Raw genomic sequence first — 19,030 nt, 5'->3', positions numbered from 1 at the left:
TGGGAATTGGTATGGAAGCGAGCTGTCAATTTGTTAGTTAAGTGTCAAACAGTGAAGTTAATATTTTGCTTTAAATCTTCAATTAAAGATAGACATGAATGTCTATGGGTTCGAACAAAATATCGTTGTGCTCAGAAAACGAAGTTCTTTCAGATGATGTATAAAAACTAATATTTTTTATTTCAAAATTAAAGAACCCAATGTTAGTCAAAAAAAATTACAGATCAGCAAAATGCTTCTTTCATTACAGCCACAGTGCACAACTTCACAGACATTTCCCTACTTTCTTCGATCTCAACACCTTCATCACCATCATCAACCAGCCAGGAAAGCAAACAAACGGTCAAAACCTATCCTTCACCTCCCTGTGAGCCTCTGACAGCTATGGCGACAGCGATGATGACAGCCCATATCTAGCAGGCGGTCGCGGTTGGAATAAAAACCGAGAACCTGACGGAACGCGAAAGCTGTTTATGCGGAAATACCTACTGACTGCCTCTTATTGGAGCAGTCCGTTGCCACCGTCGTCGCACAAGAAATCGGATTGCGGAAGATACCCTCTTCCCCTTGCTGCTTCTTGTTGGAAGAAAAGGGGTGTATTCCAGCTCCCCCACCAGACGCTGGCTCTGCTCTTGTTATATATAGTAGTGTTATGCACGATGGACGCACAGTGGGTCAAATGGTCTTGTTTCAATGCAAATTTTTGAGGTTAAGCTGATGAACCAAACTGTTAGGACCAGAATATTGAAGTTCAAGCATTATTTTCTAAATAAAAGAACGCCCAAACTTGTCACCATTTGATCCACTGTGCGGCAGTAGTGGTGGAAATGAAATATGGATGAAAACGATCCCCCAGTCTCCTAGGAAGGTGGAACGGGAAAACAGATTACGACGGCCGGAGATGTCGGCGACGACGTCGTTGGTGATGATGGGAAAAAATGTCAGTTTTTTCTTCCACCCGGTTCGGTTTGTGTAAGTTTGTATTCCATTTGTTTGGGTTTTTTCCTCGGGAGTAAAGGCTTAGAATGGTTCCGAAAAGTTTGTTCAATTTTTCCCATTTTCAATATAAATTTTAACATTCTAAAGAACTAAGATAAAATCATAATCAAAATCACATTATTTCAACGCGTTCCTGTTTTTAACTCAGTGGTATCATCATCGGCTCCGGCCCCGAAGATCACGAGTTCAACTCCCAGATCGGCCTTATTTATTTTCGAACCATTCTAACGCCTCCCAACCCCAATTCATTCCCTCCCGTCGCTCTTGCCAGCCGACAGTGAGGTTGACTTTGATTTGCAATTGTTTAACTTTCACGCTGTATCCCATCTAGGACTATACAACGGGGAACGAAATGGGTTCTGCCCATTTCCATTCTCTCTCAGGTCAGCTCAGCTCAGCTCAGCTCAGCGTTTTTTTTGCTCATCCCCCGTCACCACCCCTTGGGCAGCGGGCGGGTGACGTGTTGTGTCGTGTCTGTTGCTGACGGTATCGTATTTCAGTTTTTTCTCATTCTCTCTGTATAAATATGCTGTTAACTAAACGTTACAAAAATATTTATAAAAACTATCTAACTTTCCCCCGCTATTTCTCTCATATCTCACCGAATCTTACGACCTTTTGGCGATTGTTTCGCTTCTGTCTGCCTCTGTGTTGGGGAGACAGCGCCCTCTGCTCCTTCTATATCTTCTTCTTCTTCCTCTTAACACTAAATAGGATTAGTTTATCTTAATCTTACACGCTGGAGAGGGGCAAATAAAAAAAAAGAGGAACAACACGAGATAAAGGGGAAACGAGGGGCTTCTGAATTTATAGTAGTATAACATTCTGAGCTGGTTTGACCAATTTTGCCTGGCCAATCTGCTTTTTCTGTGTTTAGGTTTCTGATCTTCTTGTTTAGCTATTTACAGGTCTCATTTTAGAGCATTTCCACCCAGTTTTTTGTTCTTCAACTCGCTGACTGTCAATGTACAAGTGTGTGTGTGTGTGTGTGTGTGTGTGTGTGATTCGGTATGATGACAGCGCAGAGAAAAACGGCAGCGGTGTGAGTAACGATAGTGCACTATACATAAAGAGGGATCAACAGAAATTGCTTCTAAAAAATTAACAACTAGATTTTCGATTTGTGTATGAGTGTGTGTGTGTTGTGTGGCATTTCTTAATCTTGTTTTGGTTTTCTTTTCTTTTCTTTTGAATAAGAGGTCACTATCACGCTTCATTCTTGGTGTGGTGTTGGGTTGGCTTTTACGTAGTTTTCCGAACGAAAAATCCACGCTCGAGCCAACCATCGTCATGATTCTCTATATAATGGCTATCGTTTTCCATTTTCAGCTTTACAGAGATAGCGAAATCAACGCTAGAAACGATAGGGTTAGAAGGGCTACGTACGTTTGCTGCTGCAAGTGATGATGGGACCGATGGTGCAGGGATTGAGCTGTAAAGTAGATGAGAATAAAAGTTAAGATTATTTGAGAAGTTATGAGAGTGTTATTGCTTGGCAGAAATCGAAAACGGTTATCAAAAGCGGAACAGTTTAATTTGGTTTGTTTTCTCTTGCCCTTCACGACTCGAAGTCAAACCATTTATGATGTAATTGTCGAGAAAGCGATGCAGATGTAAACTTTCATGATATGGTAGCAATTAAATAAAAATTTAATTAAGCTTTATTTAGAGTGCAGTCGACAAAGTATGTTTCAAAGTACCGGTAGTGGACATAAACAAAAAAATACATTCTGATAAGGACTCTTCCAAAGTATTCCCGATGACATATCTGCTGTTAATTGTTTGAAAATCTTTAAGTAATTCTATTTTGATGTTCTAGAAGAACCTCAAGGCGGTATTATTGTTCGAAATTCTGTGATAGCTTTCTTTCAGAAATCTAAACGAAGCACATCTGAAACACTTAATAAATGCTTTCTTAAGAATTGGTCAAAATAATGAAAGCATATCCAAATTTTGTAATACCTAGTTTTTTAAGTTCTTCAAGAATTTATTTCTCATGTGTTATTAAATTTCACTCCTGTTGTTGCGAACGCCCCTCGTGCGACGCCACACCTACTGGTTCACCATATTTATGCAGCAACGCTGCATCAGTCATCATGAGTGGAGTGAAGCTGGCTGCGGTCACCAACGGACAGGAGGAGCCGTCAATCAATCCGTGAATCGAGGAAGAAACGTCAAGGAAAAGTACAAATCATCATCGAGTGAGGTGGAAAAAGTTTTCTAATTCAATTACTTAAAATATAGTTAAATTCCTTATACTATCTTAACCTACTGTCTTATCTAAATGTAGTGAAAGGTAGAGACATTAATTGAACTTAAAATAAGATAATAACTAAAACTAAAAACGAAACTTAGGTTAAGGATAACTTACAGGTTATACGATAGAGTTGCGCATACCAATACGACCCGGGTAGCGAATCAGAACCTGCACAAACGTAAGCTTGCTTGAATTTATTATAAATAATTTGTGCTAATTATACCTATAATGTTCTTCAGGAAAATTTTAACCGTTTCCACGGTAACAATAAACGTGTTAAAGTTTCGGATAAATTGTTTCTTGTAGCAAAAGCAACACCCGTGTTTTAGAGAATTTATGCTATTTCGCAAGAATTTTGCTCCAAATTCTGTAAAACTTTCAAATCAAATGAATCAAAAATCAATTTTAAGATTCAGAAACAATGTACAATTAAATTTTGCTAGAATTTTGATCTTAAATATAGGGTAAACTTCGGTTTCGGCAAAACCTTACTCTTTTATCGTAAACAACGTCATTGAGAGCTCATTTTTGGCACAGATTGTGTTTCAGAGAATCTATTGGGCAAATTTGAGTTCTTTAACACTTTGTTAACCCCCTGACGATAATAGGTTAAGGTATAACCGAAGCCAACAGTTTATTTTTTAATCCTAAATGATTGAAGTTTAAATTTTACAAGAAGTTGTTTAATTTTTTGATAAAAATTACTTTTTAAAACCATGCAGAACTTTATCTATTAAATTCCGCAATAAATTGGAGTTTAAATTCTGGATTATAATCATTGAGACTTTCATCATTAAGGGGGGAGTACACTTTGATTTTTCAAAAAAAAAATGCATTTTTTTTTTGGCTAAAAATGTTCCTTGGGATGTCTACTTTAATTGAGAAAAGACTCCAAGTCCGCCAGAATATTTCTTACCGCTTTACGAAGCGATTTCCTAAAACATGTACCGGCGCGCTGAGAGAGCATTTTTATCTTTAAACGCGTTTATCTCGAAACGGGGTTTTTCAAACTGGCGTGGGAAATAACCAGTAGCGTGCACAGGAATCTTTTTAAGGAGGGGCAATTTTTTTCTATGGTGCATTTAATCTGGGGATGGGGAGTACTCCAAAGTACGTGGTAGATGGTGCTGTCCTCCTCCCACTTTTCCCCTACTGTTAAATTTAGCTAATTTTATTTATTTTTGTTCCGGTGGTGGTTCATCTTCTTTACATTACATTGTGCAACGACGTAATCATGTCATTTTGAATACGGCTACTTGTATACTGGCGATTTTTGACACCTTCCGCCAAGTGTTTTTCCAGCACAGGATCGTAGTTAGCCACCAACTGGGTGGCACACTTTCCGCTCCATTCGAATGTCCACGAAGTGGACGGCTATCTTTGCAAAGTATGCGCACAATACTGATTAAATGTTCCATTATATAGCGATTTTTTGTAGCCGCTTTGCCTTACTAGCAGCAATCATAGCTGTTTTTTGGTGGTCCAGTTCTTCGTCGATAGCCTTCCTGGTTTTGAAATTCTTCCACGCTTCCATAGTACCACCATGGGTATCACTGCGATTGTGTTTGCCCAGCAACTCGGTCGCTTTCTTCCAATTTCTGAACCCTGTAGGAATCTCTCTTTACAGATTAAAAATACAAATCAAAGAAAATATATTCTTCAAGGTACTGGTATCGTCTTTTATTCAGTTACCTCTCTGAAATTTTTTGCAGAACGTTTTTGTATATTTTGAAGACATCGTTACAGTTTTTGACTATTTCAAGTAAGTATTTTTGTTAGCCCTTATATTCTGTTGTAGTCACTTTAATATTACCGTTGCGAGTACGTTGAACTTGGTCATTTTCAGCGAAAATAGTAGTTTTATTTTTTTTCCAAATTTGGCCTTAATGCCAAGGCTAATAGAATCATTAAAAGGTTTAAAAATATATAACGATTGGACCAAATGCGCACAAAACTAGGATTGAGCATGTCAACCACGGTAACAAATGACTTGAAATTTTCAAAGAAGATTCTTAGACAAATTCTCAGTAAGACAACAATCGACCAAGGTTTAATGGCAAACTTATACCTACTTTTCAATTGAGAAATCCAAAAGCTGTCTTTAAACTTTGCGAAAAAGTCCATCCCCAGAATTCCTTGAGGTTCTTTCAAAAAAATTTAGAACTCTATGAACTCTTATGAAATTCTTCTCAGAAGTCCTCTGGAATTATTTTTAGAATTCTTCTTGACTTTTAGTCAGAACACCTTGGAACTGAAATTCCCTTAGAGTTTCAGAAGAATTTCCTCAGTATTATCTAGAAATAATTCCCGGAATGAGCTAGAAATTATCGGTACTCCCTTGAAATTTTCTTCAAAATCCCTTTGGAATTTCACTAAAAATTTAATTTTCTCTGTATTCTTTTCGGAATTATCTTGCAACTATGGACTGAACAACTTGCAGGATTCACTATAAATTATTCGCAGACATTTCTTGGAATACTCCCCAGAAATCTTTTGGAACAGTCTTCAGAAATCAATATCCTTGAGGATCTTCTCGGAATTTTTAAAACTCTTCCAAGAGCTCTTTTGAAATTCTTCTTAGAAGTCCACTGGAATTATATTAACAATTATTCATGATATTTTTTGTCAGAACACCTTGAAACTGCAATTCCTTTAGAGTTTCAGAAATTATTCCTGGAATGAGCAAGAAATTATCCTCGAAATTTGCTTGAAATTTTGCTTAAAATCCCTTTGAAAGTTTTCTCAAAATATGATTTTCACGGTATTATTTTCGAAATTATCTTGGAACTATCTGCAGGATTCACTAGAAATTATTCGCAGAATTTTCATGGAATCATCCCCAGAAATCTTTTCTTTTGGAACTTCTCTTCCGAGTTCTTCTCGGAAGTCAAGTTTAATTTTTCCGTCCATTCACCAAAACGTTGTAGTTTTTCTACCAGAAATGTTCAATAAAGCTTGCCCCTCCATTCACCAGAACTGTGCAATTGTTACATCTGGAATTTTCAATTCAGCTAGTCCTTTCATGCAGCAGATTGAATCTTACACCAGAAATTTTCAATACAAACTTGCCACCAGAAAATTTAACACCAGAAAATTGTACACCAGGACATTTCAATTGACCAGAACGATGCAAATGTTTCACCGTTAATGTTCAATAAAAATTGTTCTCCAATCTTCTGATTGGTGCGGGTTTCCTTTTTCCATTTTCCACCAGACATTTTCAATATACCTCGCTAGGATGATAGGAGACATCAGAATGTTGCAAGTTTTCCATCAAATAAAGCTTGCTCCTATTTTCAGATTTTTCATCATGAATTTTCAGTATAGCAGCTTCCCTCCAATCATCAGAATGGTGCAAATTTTACACCAGAAATTTTCAATATAGCTTAATTTTAAATAAAGCTTGTGCCTTCATTTACCAGACCAGTGTAAGTTTTCCGCCAGAAATGTTCTGTTAATTTCATTTATCAGAACGATACAAATTTTGCACCAGAAATTTTCAATAAAGCATTCTCCTCCATTCACCAGAATGGTGCACCAACAATTGTCGGTGAAGTTTGTTTCACCATGTATCTTTGTGGTGCAATTTTCAGGCACCAGAATGGTGCAAATTTTCCACCATAAATTTTCAATAAAGCTTGCATTCATCAAAACGATGCAAATTATGCACCAGAAAAATGAATTAACCTTGCTTCTACATTCACCACAGTATTGCGAACGTTCCACCAGAAATATTGAGTTAAATGTGCACCTCCAAATTTTTAGCACGATTCAATTTTTCCACCAGGGTTATTCATTTTGATTAGTCCCTCCATGATTGATGATATTTTTACACCAGATATTCAATAAAAAGCTTTCTCTTCGATTTACCACCACGAAGGTGAATTTTTTCAACCTTAAATTTACCCTTGAAAAAAAAAACTACAAGAGACAGCTCTATGGGGTTGTACGCAAAAGTGACTTAGTTTTGTATAATAAATGTTATTTGTTAACTGCAACAGGAGCTTGTGTTTTGTGTAGGAATAGGAATTTGAGCATGGTTCTCTCTGTTTTCACTCTTTAGTTTGACTATGATTGCTCTGAAAAGAACTTTTTGATGTGAATTTTAGTTAGGATATGTTCAGAAATATAACTCTTTAGGAAAATCTTGGTGGCCCTGAAAAGGGCTGATGGTAGTACAGGTTTATAGCATTTGGAAGATGATGATGACGTGTAGGCAGCTGGATCAGCAAATCGAACCGGAAAATCTCATATTCTTCTGTTTAATAATTGGGCACTCGCGCGGCTGGACACGGGTTGACTAGGTGGCTGCGACGGGTTGGAAGGAAGCAATGAAGGATACCTCAATGACTGAGAGATGCAAAGATACCACAGGGAAGGCCTGTGATGCGATTCAATAAATAATACGGCACAGGACATCGAAATTCTGAAATAATTTGATAAGAAACTTTCAAATAATTTCAAACAAACTCTACGAGAATGTTAGGTCAAATTCGTCTAGAATAAAGAGTCAAATGATCCAACTTATTTCAAAGAAATGTGATTTGTTCCAGAAAAAGTCTTTAAATTCTACAAGAATGCATGTCTCACTCTCAAAGACTTTATATTTCTACACTCCACAAAAATTTAAGTTTATCTTTTGTATTTTAAAGTTTAAATTAAACAATCATGATTTCAGTTTTAAAATTTAGAAGAGTTTGTTGCCAAATTCTACAAGAAATCGTGATCAAATTCTCCAATAATTTTCAATCAAAGTCTACACGAATTCAAAGTGAAATTCTACGAGAATATGTAGTCCTATTCTTCATGCAATCCTAAAATAATATGTTCTATAAGAATTTGTGTTTAAATTCCATAACCCATACCAGAATATCGGTGGAATGAATTTTGATGTTAACGACTGCTGCTTAGCTGTATCGGACCGTTGCTATGATGTCATCGTTCTAACCGAGACTTGGCTCGATTCTCGAACGCTCTCCAGCCAGGCGTTTGGACACGAGTATGAAGTCTTTCGCTGCGACCGAAATCCTAAGAACAGTTGGAAATCTAATGGAGGTGGTGTTCTTGTGGCAGTCCGTTCCGGTTTGAAGACGAGAGCTTTAGAAAATGACGCGTGGGACTGTGTGGAACAAGCATGGGTTGCCGTTGAACTGAGTGATCAATAGACTGATGCAAATTTTGACATTTTCGCTCCACAGTGCTCAAACGGTTTCAAATCGGGTCCTGATTAGTCTCCCAAAATTTGAACTCATTTGAAAAGAAACTGACTTGGCACAAACCATTTGAAGTTTATATGGAAATTACTATGGGAAATCCAAAATTTTTGTTCATTGTCTTCTTACCTTTTTCCATATGGCATTGTTCAAAAATTCAAAAGCTATACTTATGGAAAATTTTCTCAGCTTCAACTTAGCAGAATATAGTTGTTGAGCCAAACGTCAAATAAAATAGTTATTAATTGTTTAAGAGATTGATAATCTTATGGCATGATCAAGCAGCTGTTTTGTGAGCAACACTGTATCTTGCAGTGTGACATAGTAGCCATGATTTGTGTGCTCTATTCCAAGCGCCAGTAACACCAATGTTGCCTGCTGAACAGTTGATTGAGCATAATCGTAAGACATTAGTGGCTTGAATTATTGATAACTTTTGATGCTTACATTATATTGAAAAGTAGTTCAGCACAAAGTTGTAGCTGAGAAAATTTTCTACGAGCTCAGTTATCATTTTTTAAAGCAGAGCGATATAGTAAATTGATAGATGGAATGAACAAAACATTTGGTTTTCCTATAGTAATTTCCATATAAACTTCAAATGGTTTGTGCGAAGTCAGTTTCTTATCAAATGAGTTCAAATTTTGGGAGACTAATCAGGACCCGATTTGGAAGCGTTTGAGCACTGTGGAGCGAAAATGTCAAAATTTGCATCAGTCTAGTGATCAAACACTGTACTTATGTGCGGTGTACATTGCTCCTGACCGTGTTCGTGACAACGAACTCATCGAAACCTATTGTCGGTCCGTTTTCGCCGTAATGGAAACTGCAACTCCAGTTGATAAGATAATTGATCTGGGTGACTCAATCTAGCTGGTGTTTCGTGGAAACCATCTCACAGTGGCTTTCTCTATCCAGACCCTGTACGCTCTGTATTTCATACAGGATCAGTTAGCCTTCTCGATAGCTATAGTGCAGCAACGCTATCTCAAATCAATGACGGGAAAGCCTCCTAAATAAAGATAAATCAATCAATCAATCAATGACGTAGTTAATGAAAACAATCGAAGCTTAGACCTCTGTTTCGTTAGCGCTCAGGACACTGCTCCAGTTATCTCCACGGCACCTTCTCCACTAGTAAAGCAAGTTCCTCATCAACCCGCTTTGGTTGTCACTGTCCACGATAGTCACGTTCGGGATTTTGAAGACATTTCCACAAACGTGTCATACGATTTTCGGAAAGCTGATCATAGTAGTATCATCGACGTGCTGTCTAGCATAGACTGGGGAAGCGTCCTGGATCCTGATAACGTTGAAACCGCTGCGCAAACTTTTTCACACGTCTTGGCGTAAGCCATTTTCATACACGTTCCAAAGAGAGTTCACCGAAATGGGTCACACCATCCTTGGCAGACGAGCCAATTGCGAAAGTTGAAATCGACCAAGCGAGCGGCACTAAGGAAATTCACCAAGTATCGATGCTATTCGCAGTATCAACGTGGGATTCCGAGTGAACTCAAGTCACACCCGAAGTCCTTCTGGAATTACGTTAACGAGCAGCGCAAAGAGTCTGGCCTACCATCGTCAATGATGTTCAACGGAGAAGTTGCTTCCACCTCTCAGGAGATCTGTCGCTTGATTTCAGACAAGTTTGCCAGCGTATTCTCTGATGAGATATTAACCGACGACCACGTTACCCTAGCAGCTAGTAATGTACCACTCTCCGGTCAAGCGTTGGGTTCAATTGACATCGACGTCGAGATGATTTCCACTGCCGCACAACAACTTAAGTCGTCCTTCAACCCAGCACCCGATGGTGTCCCATCAGTATTTCTGAAGAAGCATATCACCAGCTTACTGACACCGTTGCAGCATCTATCTCGCATGTCCATCTCGAGTGGTATATTTCCATCTTGTTGAAAATTTGCACATAATTTTCCTGTTCACAAAAAGGGAAACAAACGGGACGTGGATAATTACCGTGGCACAGTTTCGAAGTTATTCGAGTTAGTCATCATGGAGTCCCTGCTCTCTCATTGTAAGCAGTATCTAAGTAGTGATCAACACGGTTTCGTTTCCGGTCGTGCTACTACCACTAATCTACTTTGTCTGACATAGTATGTCACGGAAAGCATGTGCAATATCAATATCAATCTGTTCCCAAGGAATCCCAGTCCAATAGTGCAGTCTCGCGTTCACTGAAGCAACCCCCACGTCTGAGTCATAGTTTGTTGATGACCGCTAGGGTTCAGATTAAGGATTCGGATGGAAATCTGAAATACTGTCGAGCATTTTTGGATTGTGGTTCCCAGGCTCACCTTACTTCTCGTAGTCTGGTTAAGTCTTTGAATCTATCCCGTTTCTCCACTAATGTTCAGGTAGTCGGAGCAAATGGTCAGCGTTCAACGCTATCTGAGATGGTTAGAATTGAGATACGTTCTTGTAATTCTAACTATGCTGCGCAACTTGAGTGTCTTGTTGCTGACAAAGTTACTGGCTCTATGCCATCTGTTCCATTTGATATAAGGAAGTGGAAAATCCCTCCGAATCTTGCACTTGCAGATCCTGAATTTCATATTCCTGGTGAAATTGACTTGCTGATTGGAATTCAGTTGTTTTTCAAATTATTGCTGCCAGGTCAAGTCAAGATGACTGATGAACTTCCAATCCTCCAAGAAACTCGGCTTGGATGGGTTGTTGCTGGTTATATCGAAGAGTCTCATGTTGCACAACATTGTTACTCTGTGGGTCTGCAAAGTCTTGCTGATTCTATGGAAAGGTTTTGGTCGATTGAATCCGTGGATTCATGTAATCCTCTCACCAATGAAGAACAGTTGTGCGAAGAAATTTTCTGCTCCACAACCCATCGCGACCAGAATGGTCGTTACATTGCAAGCAACTTTGTCGAAGAAAATTTTTTTCTATCTCTTAACGTTCTCATTTTAGAGTAATTTTTCGGAGTTGACTTAGGGTGTTCCTGGAAAAAATAGTTTTGTAGCAATAACTTTTTTATTTGAAAATTCTCATGAAAGTTATCTTCTAGAGACTTTTAAAACTCTTTAAGACGAATGTTTTATAGCTGAATTTGTTGCCTGTATCTCTTCTAATAAAAAAGATATACTCAAATATATTAAAAAATATGAATAAATTCAAATTGATTTTATACGAGTTAAAAAAATAACATACCTCCAATTTTTTCATATTATTGAGAATAACATACGCCCTTTAAAATGCTGCAAAAAAACTTTTTTTTTGTTTGCCCCAACCAGAGCTATTAACATTTGAAAAGTGCATATTTTTAGTAAACAAACGTCAATAACACTTGATCGGCGAAAGATATTGACAAGCTTTGTGCAGCAAAAATTTGCGCCTTCTTAAGATCTAAAAGTTATCTCAAGACACCTTTGCTGAAAAATTCAAAATAAGAAAAATAGAGCAAAAAACTGTTTTTTTAAGAGCCACCCTAACTTAATTCAAGAAAATAGCTCTAAATCAGCCAATTTAAGAGATACAAAAAAGTTATTTCCAACAAAGTTGCTTGAAATTAGCTCAGCTATAACTTTGCCGAAAAATGTATACCTTAATTTATTCAAACAAAAAAGTTAGATTTTTGATTTTAATGATAATAGGAACCACCCTAGAATTCATTGTCATAAAAATGAGGGCCTAACTATAAGGAACAACTTTGTAGAAGAGACTTTTAGTCTAAAGTTTCAATTTCAGCCTCAAAACATATCATTCCACCTAAATCTGCATTCTGTACCACTGTGCATTGTTCAATTGCCCGTGAAAGATTCTATTCATCGGGTAGAAGACAATCGTTCGATTGCTCTTCGTCGATTCTTCATGCTGGAACAACGGTTCCTAAAAACCCTGAGCTGAAAAAACAATATGCAGAGTTCATCAATGAGTACAAATCCCTCGGTCACTGTATTCAGATTGATGAGTCTCAAGATCCTCCAAAGCTTTTGAAGTATTATGTCGCTCACCATGCGGTTTTGAAGCCTACGAGCTCTTCAACGAAGCTCAGAGTTGTGTTTGATGCTTCATCGAAGGGTAATGGACCTTCCCTGAATGATGCTTTGATGATCGGACCAGTGGTCCAAGATGATATCCTCTCGATCAACCTTCGTAAGCATCGGTTCGCCTTCTCTGCTGACGTTAGTAAAATGTACCGGCAAATAGCACTTGCCAGAATCCACACTTCTTTGCTTCGAATTTTCTGGAGAGAAAATCCAAATGATCCCTTACAAGTTTTGGAATTAACGACAGTAACCTATGGTACATCTTCTGCGCCATTCTTAGCCACAAGGGCACTTCAGCAGCTTGCTATTGATGATGATCAATTTCCGATTGCAGCCAAGATCGTTCTTGAAGATTTTTATGTTGATGATGTTCTGTCTGGGTCTGAAACCATAGAAGGGGCCATCCAATGTCGTCTCGAGCTCACGGAGCTACTCCGAAAAGGGGGATTTCCCATTCATAAGTGGTGTGCGAATGACTCAGCGATTTTGGAGTCAGTTCCAGAAGAAGAAAGGGAAAGGTTCTTGTCTTTTGAAGATGCGAATATTAACCAGGCCATCAAGACACTTTGACTTCTTTGGGATCCGACTGAGGATGTATACCGATTCCACGTGGAACTACCAAGTCTTTCCAACTCTCCTCCTACCAAACGGAATGTTCTCTGGCAGATCTCTAAACTATTTAATTCCCTTGGACTTGTGTCACCTGTAATAATAGTTGCTAAGGTGATAATGCAGCAAATCTGGATGAGTAAGCTGAATTGGGATGATGTTTTGGATGGTCAGTTGATGCAAAATTGGACCATATTTCGTGATTCTCTAAATCACACCCACCAAATAAGAATTCCCCGGTATATGTGTGCCCCTGATGATGTTTATGTTGAAGTTCATGGCTTTGCCGACGCTTCTGCCTATGCGTATGGAGCATGTCTTTATATCCGAACCGTAACCCATGATGGGGTAAAGGTATCTCTTGTCTGTAGTAAGCCGAAGGTCATTCCAATCAAAGGATTGACGATTCCCCGATCCGAACTGTGTGCTGCATTGTTGCTAATCAGATTGGCCATGAAGGTTCTTCTGGCAATTAAGATGGACTTTCACTCAATCCATTATTGGTCGGATAATCAGATCGTTCTTTCATGGTTAAAAAAGCCTCTATCTAAACTTGACGTTTTTGTTCGAAATCGAGTTGCAGAAATTGTTGATCATTCTGTTGATGCTAATTGGAATTACATCAAGTCGTCCGAAAACCCAGCTGATGTTGTCAGTCGTGGTCAACCCTCCCAACTCCTTGCCTCGAACGAACTTTGGTGGAACGGACCTCCGTTTCTGCGAAGTCATAGCTATCAGATTGATGAGCTTAATCCTCTTCCCGATGATAAACTACCCGAATTGAAACCAGTAACCGCGTCTACTGCCGTTCTTGTTCCTGAAACCCTCCCAGTTATGACTGCCTTTAGTTCATTCCGAAAGCTTGAGCGAGTGATTGGATATGTCAGGAGATTTGTTGTGAATGCAAGGTCTCCCAAATGGGAACGCATCACTTCGGAATACCTAACTGTGCGAGAGTTGAAAGAGTCATTGAATTTGATTGTTAAGTATATTCACATTTTCGCGGAGTCGCATTTTCTGACGAAATTCGTCGGCTTGATCATCATCAGGTGAACCTTTGCGTCGACTCAGTAGTCTGAATGTTATTATGAATGATGGTGTGTTGAGAGTGGGTGGAAGACTGAAGCATTCATGTTTGCCATATGGTTAAAAGCACCAAGCCGTACTCCCTGACAAAAACCCAATTGTCGAATCGTTGCTAAGAGCAATGCACTGCGAAATGTTGCACATTGGTCCGTCTGGTCTCATTTCGTTGGTCCGCCAGAGATTCTGGCTTCTGAATGCTCGTTCTGTTGTCAGGAAAATCATCCGGTCTTGTGTTACATGTTTCCGATCCAATCCGAGGTTGCTTCAGCCATCTATGGGCGATCTACCTGAGGTTAGAGTCGTTCCAGCTCCACCTTTCTCGAAATCAGGAGTTTTCATTCGCCAAGGTAGTAGGAAACCTGTTCTAGTGAAGGCTTACATTTGTCTTTTTATTTGTATGACCACCAAGGCCATACACTTAGAATTGGTATCGGATTTGTCTGCTTCATCCTTTGTTGCAGCACTTCATCGTTTTGTTGCTCGACGAGGTCTCATCGAGGAACTGTTCTCGGACAACGGGACAAATTTTGTAGGAGCCAAATCTGATCTGCACGATTTGTTCCAGTTGTTCAAAATTGGTCAACTGCATGGACAGTTGAATGAGTTCTGTCAGGTTCGGGAGATAAAATGGACTTTTATTCCACCCAGGGCGCCCGATTTTGGGGGGTTGTGGGAAGCTGGAGTAAAGAGTACCAAAACACACCTTAAAAAAGTTCTTCGTGATGCTTCGCTGACGTTTGAGGAGTATTACACTGTGCTCACACAGATCGAGGCGATCCTTAACTCCCGACCACTGTTTCCGTCCTCTTCAGATCCCAATGAGCTTGAAGCTGTTACGCCCGGGCATTTCCTCATTGGTCGCCCATTGACTGCTATTCCGGAACCTTCACTTGAAGATGTAAACATTAATAGACTTACACGCTGGCAGCTTGTCCAGCGTATCCGTGACCATTTTTGGAAGCGATGGTCTCGCGAGTATTTGAATACCCTACAAACCCGTCAAAAATGGACAAAGGGTTCCAAGAATGTAACTCCAGGGATGGTAGTATTGTTGAAGGAAGATAACTTTCCACCTCAGGCGTGGAAACTGGCTCGAATTCTGAAGGTCTACCCCGGATCAGATTCAATTGTTAAGGTTGCAGATGTCCAAACCTCTCATGGTATTTTCCGCCGCCCAATCTCGAAGTTGGCCCCTTTACCCTTTGATTCAACCCAGCCCTCTGTTGTTCATCAAGTTCCTCTTTGCCCGGGGGGAGAATGTTCGCGTTAGTTGTTTTGTGTAATCGCCCTAACCACTTACCCAATCCTTTAAAACTCTACTAATCGGTTAATCGCGGGTAATCGGTTTCCGAAACTAACCCTGATGTGCTACATGTGTAATTTGTATCAAGACCCTGAAAACAAGCTTTGATCATTTCCTTACGCTGCCGCTGGCTTGGCACGAGCATGCAAGCAGCAGCACCGACCGAACGACGAGCGACCGACCGACCACAAACCAACGAGAGTGCAGCGAGTGCTGATTGGTTATGAATGAAGGAGAAATGAATGAATGAGAATGAATGAAGGAGAAATGAATGAAAGAAATGAATGAACATCAAGAAGAAGAAAGCCAAACACATTTAAAGCGACGCATTTTGCGCGTCGCGAGCATACAGTCCACAAGCTTTGTAAAGCAAACACCGAAATATAGCGCCGTCCCAGTTATGAAAGTCGATGTCAACTGATTGATCTGGAGCTTCTACGTACTCGGAGAGACACTTTACAGGCCCTGCTCATCGCGGATAGTTTACAGGGTTCAATTGATTGTTCTACAATCCTGGAGAAGATCAATGTGACCGTCCAACCCCGAGCGCTATGTTAAGATTGCCTCAGCATTGCATTAACTATAGCATGAACGGTGCTTTAGATGGCCTTCAACGTGTGTTCAATCGAGTTTCTTGGTGTTCGATTTCAACCTGACACGAGAAATGCTACGCCGATGCTTTTCCCGTATTTTCTCTGACGCAGTAAACCGTTGCATGACCACACTGAAAATGTATTTTCGTTATTTCTGTGAAAACCGTTTCGTAAAAATGATTATCGTACATACAACACATCTTTCATAAATGGTACGAAACATTCGTTTTTCCTGTCATCTGGCGCAATGTCAATATTACGCCTTATTCGTATAATATACAAATACATCTTCGTACAATCAAACCAACAACTGCGCTTATTGTCTCCTAAAGCGCTGATTGTGTATTGGAGATGGGATATTTTTTTTTTAGAAATATTGTCGGTTTGACCAATACATGCAAGCTACCACAATAAATCAAATTACTCGTCACGATGGTTTTATGTTAGAGAAAAAAATACATGCAAGCAGCAGAAAAAGCAAGAGAAATCGAAGTACCGCTCCATGAGTGCTTCTTATTTGCCTTTAGCTTTACCATTTCTCACAGCACAGATACAGCGATGGATAAAGCACAGATCTAACGAGTCGAGTCCGGTCTGAAGCCTATTTTTATTTTTTGTCATATTTATTCCTTCCAATGATGAAGTTATTTTTACCCATCCTCACTAACACACTCCACATTTTTCGGTTTCCACAACCAACACTTGTGAACCACTGGCTGGGTGTAGCCATAGCGAGTGTGGCAGTTCTAACTAAACTTGCTTCATACAATGTACAAATCTATTTCGTTGCAGAAAACAACGAATAAATTCGTAGAACAAACGAGCGATTTCGTTGTATAAACGAAATTTTATTTTCAGTGCATGTATTTTATTGTATTGTGTATTTTAGTAAGCTGGACTATGTATTTTAATGTTATTCACTTAAACATCATTGGGGCTACACTCAACCTGTTGATGTAAACTAATTAATAAATAAAAAAAAATTAACATCAACTTTAACTCCAAAAAAAAAACTCATCAATAACATATGGTTGAAATCTACAAGAATTTATGCTTGAACACTACAAGAATGTAAGCTTCCATTCTACAAGAACTGAATTTCAATCAATACAATAAATTCACTCCAACTCTCTTTTCAAATTTTTCAACAATATCCTCACAAAAATTCTTTGGAATTCTACAAAAATATCATATAAAATAAACATTCGGAATAATGTAAGCATATTCAAAAATTTCAGAATCAATTGTACAAAATATAAATTTTAAGTTCTACAAGAATTAATACAATAATTTTCCATCAATTGAATATCAATTTAAAGTTGTGTGGAACACTAATGTATACTTGTATTCAATGGGATTAAATTCTATAGGAATTCTAGTTTGAATTCTACATGAATTTTAAATTGAATACAACAACGAATTTAAGTTTAAATGCTACAATAATTCAAAATAAAATTCTACAGGAATTCCCGAATAAAGCTTATTAGAAAATTAACGAGAGTTCAAGATTCAATTCTACAAGAATTGAAGATTAAATTTTACAAGATTTCCAAACTCAAATCCAAATTCAAAATCAACATGAATTTTGATTAAATTCGACAATAAAATCATATTACATTCTACAACAATTTCAGATTGAATTTAACAAACATGAATGATTATATTTATCAAGTTATGTTGTTCAACTTGAGTAATTTAAGCTTAACAATTCTACAATGAAATCCTACCGGAATTTAAGGTTGAATTCTACGGGAGTCTAAGATAAAATCGCACAATAATTTCAAAAATTCTACAAGAACTTCATTTTCTAATCAAGATCAAGTTCTACCTCATTTTCAGATTGAATTCTACAAGATGTTGAACAAGAGATTAGGATTGAACTCTGTAGGATTAAATTCTTCATTAATTTATCAGGAAATTCCACACGCAGGTTAAATTCTTCAAAAATTATGATTATGATTTTCAATATGAACTTAAGATTAAATTCCTCAATCATTTTAGAATAAATTCTTCAAGAATTTGAAATTAAATTCTACAAGAATTTAAGATTTATTTCGACAAGAATTAAAATTAAATTTTTCAAAATTCTACAAGAATTTTAGATTAAATTCTGCAAGAATTTTATATCAAATTCTACAATTTTTTCAGATTTAATTCTGCAAGAATTTGAGATTAAATTCTACAAGAATTTAGGATTAAATTTCACAAGAATTTAAGATAGAATTCTTCATGAATTTATGATTTAATTAAACATGAAATTTAAGATTAAATTCTACAAGAAGTTGCTGAAGTGAGAAGTGTAGATTAAGATTAGGAAGCTGAAGTGAGAAGTGTAGATTAAATTCTGCAAGAATTAAAGATTAACTTCGACAAGAAATTAAAATTCAATTCGTCAGGAGTTCAAGTCTTAATATGCGAAGAATTTCGGATTGAATTCTGAAAAAATTGAAAATTTAATTCTACAAGAATTTCAGATTTAATTCTACAAGAATGAAGGATTAAATTCTTAAAACTTTTTCGATTAGATTCTTCAAAAGATAACGATTAAATTCTACAAAAATTTTAAGATTAAATTCTACGAAAAATTTAGATTCGATGTTACAATAATTTTAAATTAAATTCTGCATGAATTTGAGAAAAACTTCAACAAGAACTTAGGATTAAATTCTGCAAGATTTAAGATTTAATTATAAAAGAGTTGAATATTAAATTCAACAAGAATTGAAGATTGAATTATATAAGATTTGTTTATTAAATTCTGTAAGAATTTGAGATTAAATTCTACAAGAAGTTTGCATTAAATTATTCAAGAATATTTCATTTAATTCATCCAGAGTTTTAGATACACTTCGATAAGAATTCAATATTAAATTCAAAAGGAATTTAAGTCAAACTTCTGCAAGCAATGGTTGTAATTTTTTTTTTTCAAAAAAGAAGATTAGGTT

The 19,030-nt window shown here is 37.6% G+C and overlaps 1 protein-coding gene across 1 annotated transcript in view; it reads right to left on the bottom strand.

Annotated features, from left to right (window-relative positions):
• Window positions 1-203: 203 nt before the first annotated feature.
• Window positions 204-19,030, bottom strand: part of LOC135704818 (uncharacterized) — an 89,783-nt gene continuing 70,956 nt past the window's right edge. The window contains exon 6 of the mRNA XM_065226336.1: window positions 204-2,431. Within this exon, the coding sequence (XP_065082408.1) occupies window positions 2,331-2,431 (101 nt within the window). The 3' untranslated portion in view covers window positions 204-2,330. The remainder of the gene's footprint in view (window positions 2,432-19,030) is intronic.

The sequence above is a fragment of the Ochlerotatus camptorhynchus genome, unplaced genomic scaffold, assembly GCF_037179485.1.
Source record: "Ochlerotatus camptorhynchus isolate MF236.1 unplaced genomic scaffold, CSIRO-AGI_Acam_v1.1 ptg000248l, whole genome shotgun sequence".
NCBI lineage: Eukaryota > Metazoa > Arthropoda > Insecta > Diptera > Culicidae > Ochlerotatus > Ochlerotatus camptorhynchus.
This window is presented reverse-complemented; position numbering and strand designations above follow the sequence as displayed.